At 51.9% G+C, this 12500-nt stretch overlaps 1 protein-coding gene across 5 annotated transcripts in view; it reads left to right on the top strand.

Annotated features, from left to right (window-relative positions):
- The window catches only part of agap2 (ArfGAP with GTPase domain, ankyrin repeat and PH domain 2), a 35953-nt gene that overhangs the window by 8723 nt on the left and 14730 nt on the right, over positions 1-12500 (top strand). For 3 of the 5 annotated variants that reach the window (XM_035388441.1, XM_035388442.1, XM_035388443.1), the window contains exon 1: positions 2223-3400. The exons of the other annotated variants lie outside the window; for them this stretch is intronic. In XM_035388441.1, the coding sequence (XP_035244332.1) occupies positions 2320-3400 (1081 nt within the window). In that variant the 5' untranslated portion in view covers positions 2223-2319. Of the gene's footprint in view, positions 1-2222; positions 3401-12500 lie in introns of those variants that run through there. 5 annotated transcript variants of the gene reach the window in all.

The following is a 12500-nucleotide window of genomic DNA, read 5'->3' on the forward strand; positions in this document are numbered from 1 at the left end:
CACGCACACACACACGCACACACGCAGATTGAGAATGAGAGGACATGCGATGCGGAGGCAGACGGGGGGAGAGAGGGGTGTTATATCACACTGCAGGCACACCTTGGAAACGCTCGTCCTCAGATCCTGAATAGAGGAGCTTGAAAGGGGAGAGGGAGGCTCCGGCCACCGCTGTTGCCACGGCGCCGCTGACTGGCTGTGACGGACGCTGACGGAGCTGGTGCTGTGGGGGAGAGGAAGAGGAGAGCCCCCCTCCCCTCCTCCTCCTCCTCCTCCTCCTCCTCCTCTCCTTCCCTCTGTTTCTCCCTGTCTCCCTGGTTAGCCTAGCTCGCCTCCCCGTTTCATTCACTTGCAGTATTTTACCACCTCCTGCTTGCTACCCCGGTCCTCCTCTCTCCGTCCCAATCCCTTTCATTTGGTCTGACGATTTATCTCCTCTCCCTCGCCTATAGTGCATCATCACTCTCCCCCCCCCTTCCTGTGAGAGAGAGAGAGCAAGAGAGAGCGAGACTGAGAGAGAGAGAGCGAGCGAGAGAGAGAGAGAGAGCAGGGACTGCCTGGAGACTGCCTTGTGAGAATGCGCACAAGAGAGAGTGAGCGAGGGCGAGCGAGAGAGAGAGAGAGAGAAAGAGAGAGAGAGGGGGGAGAGAGCGAGAGGAGAATGAAGCAGAGGTTTTCCATCTCCTCTGTTCTATTTGGCTGGGAACAAGCGATGCAAGACGGAGGAGGGAGAGAAGACAAGCGCCCCGCTCTTTTTTTTTCTCTCTCTCTCTCTCTCATCCCCGCCATCCGGCTCAGGCAGAGCAGCCGCCGGCCCCGCAGCCCCCCCGCTCGACCGCTCGACCGCTCGCTCTTTGGCCCGGCGTCGGCGCTCGGAAGCAGGCAGACAGGGCTCCTGCTCGGCGGACAGCCGCGCTCCACCCGCCCTCTAATTGGCTCAGGCGCTCGGGGGATGCGGCGACCGGGGGAGGAGGAGCAGCGAGCGGGAGGAGGAGTGCCGTGAAGCTCCCCCCCATCCGTCCTCCGCGTCTCCGTCTCCGTCTCCGCCACGGAGAGCGTCGGCGTTTATTTCCACGGGCGCCACTCCCCGGACGCACACCGCGCACACGGACTGCGACTCCCGCCCCTCCGCCCTCGCTCGCTCGCTGTCGCTTTCGGGAAGGACGCGCGCTCCGTCGAGGCTCCGCGGGCGTGCGCGGCCCTGAACGCCATCCATCCATCCGTCTGTCCCCCCAGCTCTGCCTCTGCGTGCGTCTCTCTTCTCTTCTCTTCTCTTCTCTTCTCCTCCTCCTCCTCCTCGTCTCCGGATCCGACCGCGACGCCCGCTCTGCGAGGGCTCCCGAGCGCGGCTGAGCGCGCGGCGACACGCTAGCGTTCGCGCCGGCGGTTCGGCTCCCGGCCTTCCCGTCCGCCAGCGCCTCCGAGCCCCTGCCGATTTGACCTTTGCGGGACGGTCGAATACTTGGGTTTCTCGTATTTTTTTTTTTGTTGTTGTTCATTTTTTTCCTGCGTTGATTACAAGCGCTTCGTAGCCTGGCGGCGGATGAGCGAACGAGGAACGACAAGGACTGTAACAAATGGAAGGAAGGAGGCGAAGCTGAGAGGAGCGTCCCAGAGAAAGAGAGGCGCTTGATTTAAAACCGCCCTTGCCCGTCCAACCTCGGCGGCCGCCGGAACGGGCCACCGACCGGAGAATCTCCAGGGTAACTGACCAAAAAAGAGAAACGCAAAAAAGGGATTTTTTTTTCTTTTCTTTTCTGTTTTTTTTTTTTTTTTTTAAACGATGCTGGAGCCGAGGGCTCACCTTCCCCCGACTGGCTGGCGGACGGAACGAGGGGAGCGGCGGCGTGGAGGGCAGGAGGCAGCCCGCTCTTCGAGGAGGGAGGGAAGAGAGTGATGAAGGGCAGGGATAAACGAGTGGAGGCCTCTCTGTTTACAGCGCCGCCGAAGAGCGACGGAGGAGAGCAGTCACTCCGTCCGTCCACACCTCCTCCGGTCTCTTCCTCACGCCGGTGTCCGAGCCGGAAGCTGCGCGACACGTCGCTCCTGCGTCCCCCGCTTCGTTGGATTTTTGAAATTTGACCCTGGGTTGAGACCAAGGGCCCGAGGTTTGCCTCGTTCTTGGAGGAGCTCGTTAGAAGCGCTCTGCTGCGTACGCTAGCTCATTTAGCGTCCTAACTGTCCTAACGCGGCGGCCCCCACGTGGGCGGGGGTGGGGGTGGGGGTGGGGGAGAGAGGCTCCCGATTCCGCGTAGCCATGAGCGCCGCCGCGTCGGCCGGGTTCGACGGCGTTCGGCTGGTCCTCTGAAGGCCCGCACCATGAGCCAGGCCAGCACGCTGCAGCGCCGCACCACCTACCTCATCTCCCTCACCCTGGTCAAGGTGGAGGAGGTGGGGGAGGGCGGGGCCCGGCAGGGGAGGGGGGCGGACGGAGGCGAGACGCCGGGAGGGGCGCCGGGGGACGAGGAGTGGTCCGCGCGCTCCCAGATGGAGGAGGGAGAGGGCGACACGGAGCAGGAGGAGGACGAGAGCCTCGCCACGGCCGCCAGGGAGAAGGCCACGCCCCGGGGCGGGGACGGCGCGCCGCCGGGACGGCCCGACGCCAGGACGTCCCGCACCGACGGCGCCTCTTGCCCCGGAACCAAAGACGGTGCAAAATCGCTCCCCTCTGCCCTGGAACTCAAAAGGAGGAGTGAGTGGGTGGAGGGAGTGGTGGAGGGGGGGTTTCAGAGAGAGGGCGAAGCCCCAAAAACGGAGCCCGGCAGCGAGACCTCGCAGTCCTCCTGCGTGTCGGCGGACGCGGGCGATGGCGGCGTCTCTGTGCGGGCCGGGGCGCGGCCGGGGGCCCTGGCGAAGGGCCACGGGGGCCCGGCGAGCCGCCGAGACCTGAGGGAGGCCCGGGAGAGCGTCCCCGCCTCCGCCAAGAGCCTGGACCGCAAGGACGGCAAGGCGCTGGCCCGCTCGCCCGGAACCGGCGCCCCGGGGCCCTGCAGGGCGTCCTGGGCGGACAGCGAGGGGGCCTTCAAAGTGGCGGCGCGGGGGAGCGAGGGGGCCTTCAAAGCGGCCGCGCGGGAGAGCCCCCGGGCCGAGAGGCTGAAGGTGGGCTCCGCCTCCCTCCCGGCCCCCGCCGCGCCCGTGCCCAAGCCCCCGCGCAAGGGCAAGAGCCGCACCCTGGACAACAGCGACCTGCACTCCCTGTCCCAGGACCTGCGGCGGGGCAAGGAGGGCCAGGCGCCGCCCCCGCCGCTGCCGGGCCAGTCCCAGCGCACCTCGGCCCGCGACCGCAAAATGCTCAAGTTCATCAGCGGGATCTTCACCAAGAGCTCGCCCGTCCCGGCCAGCGCCGCCACGGCGCCGCCCCTCTACGCCTCCGTGCAGCGCGAGTCCAGCGAGGAGGAAGGTAGGACCGCGCCCGTCCCGGTTACCGCCGGCCTCTCCCGCTCCCAATCGCCCCCAACCGCCCCCAAAACCCTCACTGCCCCGTGCTATTGCTCCCACTTTCACCCGTTACTCCACCGTTTTGTACAGTAAGGGGCCTTATATGGAGAGGTTTATATTTCCGGCTCAAAATTCGGGCTCTCGTACGGAACATTTCCCCCGAATGCGCAAATAAAACATAAAACCTATCATTGCTCATTTCAAACTCTTATGGCTAATTATGAGTGGTTTTATTTTATTGAGATAAGTGCCACATTTGAACACACTTCGAATGTCTCACTTGATTTTTGGTATTTCTTACTATGGAATATTAAGACTCTATCAAAGTGAAGCAGGGTCTAATATTTCACAGAAAGACTAGTAAAAAAAAAAAGCCAACTTCCTGGCTGCCAACAATTATATAAACTTAATATGCCAGATTCTTCCCCAAATCAGAGAGCTTTCAGCTTGGATATGACATGTTTTTGATGTTGTCCGTGAGCTGTATTAAAAGCTGCAGAATCCAAGGGTCATAAATTAAATGTCCTGCCAGGTGTTCTTTTCCACCCATGAATTCAGCCAGCTGATTTCACTAATTAGTTCTACCTCCTGGCTGAAGAATTGTGCTAATTAGCAAATCCAGGTGACAAGCTGACAAGTAATGTCCCTTCCCATCCATGTCCAGGCTGGAATAGCCTGGTAAAAATGGGAGAAGCTATAATTGTCATTTGTGGGGAGCATTTTGAGTCACGAGGCCATGTTTTGGTGCCAGAACACCAGTGAGAACATTACCTCTGTGGACATCCTTTTTTCTGTGGCTCTCTGTAAATGCAAACGAACCTGAGCGTGGCCAATGTCTTTCCAGCCACTTACAGCACATGGACGAATTTCACTGAAACCAAAAAAAAAAAAAACCAAAACATATAATGTCTTCGCAGGTATATTGCATTATGGGAATTTGTTTTCCTGCAAGGTGAACTCAACATGGAATTCTCGATTTCTTTTCCGTTCTGAAAAACCGGTGAGGTGTGTTTTCCAGACGAGCCTTGTTTGACTGTCACTTCCACGGAGACATTTAAGAGCTGGGTGTGAATCTCTCCGTAGCCTTAGGCTTTGCAAAGCGCCTTTGGAAGTCTAAGAACATCCAGACGCAATTATTTGCTTTATGATGCCGGGTAGCTACGATATCACCAGTTCCCACGTTGACTACAACTAGCTGTCTGACAACTGCCAATGAAAAAAAACGGTCAGTGAAAAAATGAAGCACTGTAATGTCTGCTCCATAAATATTTACTGGCGTCCGAGAAACGGGTCAAGAAGACAGACGACACGGAGGCCAGCGTCCAGCAGCGTCCAGCAGCGTCCAGCAGCGTCCAGCAGCGTCCAGCAGCGTCCAGCAGCGTCCAGCAGCGGCCGGCGCGCGGATAGCGTTGACCGGAGCTTATCGATAAATCAATACCGTTAAATGCGGACAAGTAGCGAGCAGCAGCACCTGCTCTCCGCCCAGGCCGCGTACAGGCGATTGCAGCCGGTGAGATATTGCCGGAATAAAACCCGGACCCGCAGCGGTCGAGGGGAAATGCAGTTACGGCAGACGGAGTACCCTTCGCGTTTTTTGGGGCCTCAGCCCGTCAGTGAGAGAGATTGGTGGTGGAGCCCAGGCGATATTTCACAGTCCTTGCCTCTGCTTCACCAGGGAGGCTGGGGGTGGGGGATGAAAATGCAATGAATACTGTAGATTGGGTTTCAGTTGTGCCTTCACAGACAGTGATGAAGAAGCGTCTTCAATCGCTACAAGTGTTCTGTGATTTGTTGCAAATGAGTGCTTTATGAATAATTGATGGAAGACGTACACAAAGCCATGGTCTGTTCAGAGAAATGGTTGGAGGAGGAGTCTTGGGGCTATTGAACGAGGAACCCCTTGAATGTTTCCGTTTATACTTGAAAGGTTTGCATTAAAATGGACAATAGTGATTTTACTCAACCACAGCTGCTTGGCAGTTTGTGCAGTTAACACTTGCTCTGACAGTTTGTTCTGAAATATGTTAAAGTGTGACTAGCACGTGAACTGCGCCTTCAGGTCGGCCATGTTGTTCGCTCGTTTTTTTTTTTTGTAGTCGGTCTCCCTTTGTGCAAGGCTGGTTTCTCAGGACCTTGGCGCTGTGCTGTTGCCGTGTGCTGTTGCCGTGTGCGCACACGCGCGACGTGTCATGATTTACTGTGTGTGCGTGTGTGTGTGTGCGTGTGTGCGTGTGTGTGTGTGTGTGTGTGCACAGACTGTGCATGCGTGCACACTTTTTTGTTGTGCGGGATCAAGGCAGTTGTTGGAGGAATGGTTGTCATGGCAACAGAGAGCTGTGAAAGATGCCTATTGGAAGGTGGTGCGCTGCTGAAGAGAATGAAAGAGGGAGAGCAAGAGAGAGAGAGAGAGAGAGAGAGAGAGAGATGGGAATGGACAGAGCGAGCGAGGCGGAGGGATGTAAGGGGCTGGAATGGGAAGGGGGGGGGAAGGGCTCCATGAATGTCATTGATGTGTGACAGAACAGCACATCCCTGTGCACAGGGGGTCCGGATACCCCGCCCATTTTCCTACACAGAGCGTATTCACCACGCATAAGGAACACACTGTCTAATTGCTTTGGCAGTAGCGCAGACAAAGTTGTGCCAAAAAAGTGCCCTTTGACTCGAGTCGAATTCATTTGAAAGCCACAAATGTGTGTGTGTGTGTGTGTGTGTGTGTGTGTGTGTGTGTGTGTGCGTGTGAGTGTGCGTGTGCGTGTGCGCGTGCGCGTGCGCGTGTGCGTGTGCGTGTGTATATGTGTGTCTGTGTGTGTGTGTGTGTGTGTGTGTGTGTGTGTGCGTGTGTGTGTGTATGTGTAATGGGGGTCTCATTGAAAGTGGAATCTGTCACAGATGTGATCTATGTGCATCCCCCTCCCCTCCTCCTTCCTCCTTTCACCCCTCTACTCCCTTCCTCTCTCTCTCTCTCTCTCTTCTCTGGAGTTGATTTGACTCTGGCCCGGAGGCCATGTGACCTTTGCCCATGTCCTCCCTCCTCACAGTCAGGGAGGGGCAGTATGTCCCGTACACATATCCTAAATATTAATCTGCATGAATGTATATGAGATGCAATTTGATTTAATTACTTCTCTGTTTTCTTTGTATGACTTATATCTCTGTGGAACCTGCAAAACAACCTATTTGTGTGCTGTTTTTTATGTACAGATACTTTTTTGAGAGGCATTTTGTAACAAAATTCATTTTAGTGCATTTTTGCCCATTCCCCTTCTTGGTCAGCCAGGACTGGTGATCTCAATTTGGGCCTTAGAATTCATCCATCTTACCATAGAGGACATCCATTTCACCTCTAACCGTGCCAATGTTACCGTGCCGGCATTTTATTAAATTCATATATTTGGCCTCTCTTTAACCAGGAGGGTCAACCGAGAGCCAGTTGTTCTTTGTTTTACTTAACCAGGGAGATAGTTTTCCCAATATGTCTTTTCCCATCCAGATAATAACCGAGCCAGGCCCCAATTAGCCGTAGCCATCTGGCAGGTGAAATTACGGGGTGGTGTGGCTGCTGGCTGAGCTGCGTACACGCGGTCTGATCTGCGGCGTGTGTGAGAGAGGCCGTACCGAGACAGGCATGCGTGGATTTGATTCGCAAACGCTGGCCTTTGTGTTTGAAAGGCTCTCTTTAACGGGGGGAGGCCAAGCACCATCCGGATACTCCGCGCGCGCACCACGCTTAAATCAATGCGCAGCGTCCCCCTGGGCTCCTGCTCACTCATATTCATTATGAACAGACCCTTAGGGATCCATTGCTTAAGTGTGTACGGCACTACGGTAGCTGCTGTTATTACATGCGCTTCTGTGTCTGGATATCGATAGTCAGTCGGTGAACAAGTGAACAGCGCTGCGGTTTTGGTATTAAAATAACAGGAAACAGAAATTTATAATTAAACTCTCAAGTCAAACTTCAACATCCTCCAGTATACTTCAAAATCCTCATTACTTCCTTCCTTCTCTATCGCTCTCTCTTTCTCTCTGTCATATAAATATAGTTACTGCCAAAGAATATCTATACATATAAATAATCAGAAAAATAATAATAGTGAAATAATAATGATGATGAATGTAACAATATATAACAATAACAACAGTAACAGCAACAATAGTAAATCAATAAATATGTACATGTTTATATGTTTGGGGCAGGAGGTCACTCACTGTCTCTCCTAATAGAATTGCACATTTTTCTTCTTTTGATGGGCAAATTAAATGATTTACAATTAGGGATAATTTATGGAAATATATCTGTTTAATTTTCAGATATTTTGTGAAAGTAAGGAGCAAGTGCATCTCTCTCTTTCTCTCTCTCACACACACACACACACACACACACAGAAACATAGGCTACTCTTTATCTAAATGTGTGTAAATCAGTTCACTGTAATGTCCCAATGTCCTTTGGCTCCCCTGTGGTTACTGGTGCTCTCTCCTGTACAGCAGCGCTGGAGAGAAGCGTTTCTGTGTTTGTGCCTTCGCTTTATTGAGTGGGAGATTTTAATTATCACTGGGTGGGAGATCTGATGAGCCAGCAGGCCTTCCTCTGACTGCTCTGACCCTTCACATCTCTCAGCACAGTCTCACTGGCGCGTGTCCTCACACGCCAGCATACAGGTGCATATGTGTGTGTGTGTGTGTGTGTGTGAGAGAGAGAGTGTGACAGAGAGAGTGTGTGTGTGTGTGTGTGAGAGAGAGAGAGTATGTGTGTGTGTGTGTGTGAGAGAGAGAGAGTATGTGTGTGTGCGTGTGTGTGTCTGTGTGTAAGTGTGTATGACAGAGAGAGTGTGTGTGTGTGCGTGTGTCTGTGTGTGTGTAAGTGTGTGTGTTAAAGAGAGAGTGTATGTGTCTGTGTGTGTGTGTGTGTGTGTGTGTGTAAGTGTGTATGACAGAGAGAGTGTATGTGTGTGTATGCATGTGTGTGTGAGAGAGAATGTAGGTGTGTGTGTGTGAGAGAGAGTGTGTATGTATGTGTATATATGTGTGTGTGTGAGAGAGAGAGTGTGTGTGCGTGTGTGCATGTGTGTGAGAGAGAGTGTGTGTGCGTGTGTGCATGTGTGTGAGAGAGAGTGTATGTGTATGTGTGAGAGACCTGGTCTGACTTCTTGTGCTCAGAATAAAGAACCGTGAGGATCAACGTGCTCACACTTGGGGAAACTTTCTCTCCAAGCGCTGTGTTGTCCAAGCTGTAAAGCAGTGAGAGTCTGTTTGTTTTCTTGTGATGAGGCTAAAAGACTGCAAGTCTTAACAAGTGTTTTAGTCTTAACGAAACCTGAAACTTAAAAATGAGTGAAACTGTCTCACCTCATTGGCAATCTTTTTAGCGAGAGTAACATAAATAAGATTTTAAGTCTACATAGAAGTCTAAAATACTTGTTGTTTTTTGCTGTGAGCCTCTACCCTGGGAGGCTGCCACCTTTACCACAGATTCAGACTGTCATGGTTTGGTTCCCACGTACGTTTGCAGGGGCAGAATTCAGCTGAAATGTCGAATGAGCTCTGGGCAGAGACATCCGGCACCTGCGAGGTGGCGACGCGTGGGAACACACTGAGAGTCTTCATGCTTGACTGTCGTGTTGTCAGTACACAAAGAGCTCACGTAGCCGTACAGAAGTGTAGCTGCCTTTGAGCAAAACAAAAGGCCTTCTTTAAAATTAAAAAAAAAAAAATTGGTATTCAACTTGGGGCTGACGCATCCAATTTCCACCATAATTTTGAATATCCAACTGTCCGTAGCCGTAGCCACATTCATACGTTAACCTCACTGCTAATTCGAGAGAGGGTCGACATGGACGGTTCTCCTCCAAAACAGGTGATGTTACCAGCCTGCTTCTTTTCACACTACGGACTACAGCGAAGCTTGGTATAGAGTGGAGTCTGAGGAAGACCTTTAATATGCAGCTTTGACATGCAGCCCATGGGTGCCCAGTCGACCAGCAGGGGTCGCTATAGAGCGATGAAATGTGGACCCCTGAATGAGTGAACCCTGCCATACATTGGGCAACGCAACTGCCAGTTGCACTACCCTATGGTGCTACCGGCCAGTCAGCACTAGCATGGTTTGGATTCTATCCGAGACAGTGGGGCTCATCCTTACACCACAGCGTGGTACCTAAACTGAATGAGCCGCACACACACACACACACACACACGCAGACTCTACACACAATACTCTCACACACACACACACACACCCTACACACACGTGCACGCACAGACATGCGTACACTCACAGCGCTACCCGAGTCCTGGACACTGAGCTGCTAATGAACTTCAGCTTCACCAGAGCTGCCCCATAGAGCCCGCGCAATTAATTTCACTCGTCCTCCTCCGTTTCCTGTCGCTCGCTCCCTGTTACCCCCCTCCCCCTCCCTCTCCCCAAACCTCTCCCCCGGCCTCCCGCGGAGCGCCATCTGGACCTGCGAGAGGACGCACGCGATCCGCGCCATGTCACCGCCCAAGTGGCGCTACACCCCGAATATCAAAACCCGTCCGCAAACACGCCGTGACTTTCAAACTTTCTCCTTGCGGTAAAAACTCCTGGCAGAAGCCGGCTGCAGCCGAGCTCAGACTTTTACAAGCCTCTCCCACGCGATAACATTTCCAAACTGCGCACGAGATCTGGCTTCACGGTTGCTCTGAGGGCTTCACATATTGTACTGTAGCCTACCTGAAAGGCCACCTAGAGTCGGCATGGCTTTCGTAATTAGCTGCTAGCGGGGGCTGAGCTGGTATTGTGCTCTGATTACACGGTCTGCAGGACTAGGATATGGCGGAACAGCATGCCTCCACACTAACCCTCCATTAGTATAAAAATGCCTTCCGGTGTGGGAGTTCCTGCCATATTGGGCACTGGGCAAGACAGAGTTATTTCAGCTGAAATGGAGTCTTCCCCTCCATTGTTCATTGGCCCTTAAAAACTACAATTTTTGTGTAGTTGCTTTTGGGAGCTACTTTTGGGTAGTTTGCTTCATCATTTATTTATTTATTTATTTATTCATTCGTTTCAGTTCTGTCCATATCTTGTGCTGGAAATGGCTGAATTCACTGCAGAGGATGAGGATGGGGAACATGTCCTTATCAACGGAGGGTCTCTCACTCTGGGGCGTATATTACACATACGTTGTTCATTCTTTGATATAATTCATTATTTAGAACCAAATATGTGTTTTTTTCATGGTATAATCTTCTGATTCCAGAAAAATTAGTGTAGCTCCCAAATATCTTCCATGATTGGTTTGAGTTTTTTTCCAGTGAGGTGACAATTATTTCCTGGGGAACAGAGAGTAGTATATAATGTAGAATTCTAGAAGTAAAATAGATCTATGTTTCAATACCCTCATTGAAATTCCATAACTTTTCAAGTGAAAAGCTGAAGAGCTATGACCCTGGATGTTGCACTTACTAGTGGAGATAGATTTCATCACTGATGATCAAAGCTCTGTGGAAGATGAGCAACGATCAAACATATATAAAATGCATTATGGAATGGATACCAATTTTAGTCTATAAATACTACTTTGAGATCAAACTGCTGTTTCAGTCCTTTGAGCCAGTGGCTATAGGTGGCAGTGCAGGATACTGGTTAGGGAACTGGGCTTGTTGCCTAAAAGCTGGCAGTTCATTTCCCAGGATGAGCACTGCCATTGTACCCATGAGATAGGTGCTTAAACTTCAGCACATATCCCAGGTGTATAAATGTGTACTGTGTAAAATGGGAAAGCATCTGCTGAATGCCTGTAATAAAAAAAGGAGAATCATTGTGACGCGAATCATCTTTGGTGATGACAGCTAATGCAGAACATGTGATTTATGGCACAGGGCGACTGTGTTTAGCTGATCAGACTGGTATTGGTGAGACTGAGCTCTGTGCTCTGTGCTCCCTGGCGGCGTGCATATTGCTGTGCAGCTGAGATTCCTGTGCTGGTGGGAAGCAAGAGCAGGTATGGGCTGCCCCAGCTGCTGCTGTTGCCATGGTTTTGGTGAGGTTGGCGGGCCCCGAGCAGTCCTGATTGGCTGGGCTGGTGTTGCTCGTGCCGTGGGAGGAGCAGAGAAACTCGTCGGGTCTATGTTGGCCTCTAGATGGGGTGTGAGATTTGGGTCAGTGAGCGCCGGACAGGCTCGTGGTGTACAGTGGAATGCTTATGGGTGTGGCGGCCAAAAGATGCATACTGCAGATTAATGATGAAGATGCTAACTACCGGTTCATGTGGGTGAACATGGTCACAGAGGCGGGGGGTTTGGAAAGTGGGGCGATGGAAAATGCAGATGACAGTGTACTGGTGGGCAGGGAAATCTAGATTTGAAAAACTGTCTGCCCACCCAGCTAGCCAAGTGGCATTTTAAAAGCTTGTGGTGAGTTATGAAAATGTCACGTTCTCGTGATTTTTCTGTGTTTCTCTGCAGAAAAAATCATAAAGTGCCTATTCACAATTTAGCTGGAAGGTTGTGGTTTGGGGTGGGGGGGGGGGGGTGGTATAAAAGGAATTTATCCCAAAAAAAAAAGCCACAACCTTTTGACACACTTGTAAAAAGTTGCAGCATTCTTGTGTAATTCTGCACTCACTGGGCAGCCACACTCTCAGGTGGTACTTCCTGGTCACTGGGTTCTGTCTAGATAATGGCTGGAGTTACGAGGCTATGATGGATTACATTTTTTTAACCCTTCAAAAGCCAGGAAGTAGGGGCACCTCTGTTATGAATACTACCTCCAAGTCTATTAAAACGGCAATATTTGTGTCCTCTCAAATTGCCTTGGCGATGCTCTTGAGGTTTTGTGCTGTGCTGTGGGTGTCATTTACAGATGTGAGAGTCAGGTAAGCTAAGTGCTTTGCTGGAGTACACTGTCCTGTGCTGGTGTTTTTATCACTGCCTGTGTTGGGTGGAGTCCATCATGGATGTGGGACACGGTGCTGCCAGAGAGAGAGCGCAGTTACTTCCCCAGGCTCTGCACCATCCTGACAGAGTACTGCAGCTCCTTAATTTGGCTTAAAATTACCTTAGACTGTGTCTGA

The sequence above is a fragment of the Anguilla anguilla genome, chromosome 13 (genome assembly GCF_013347855.1).
Source record: "Anguilla anguilla isolate fAngAng1 chromosome 13, fAngAng1.pri, whole genome shotgun sequence".
Lineage (NCBI taxonomy): Eukaryota > Metazoa > Chordata > Actinopteri > Anguilliformes > Anguillidae > Anguilla > Anguilla anguilla.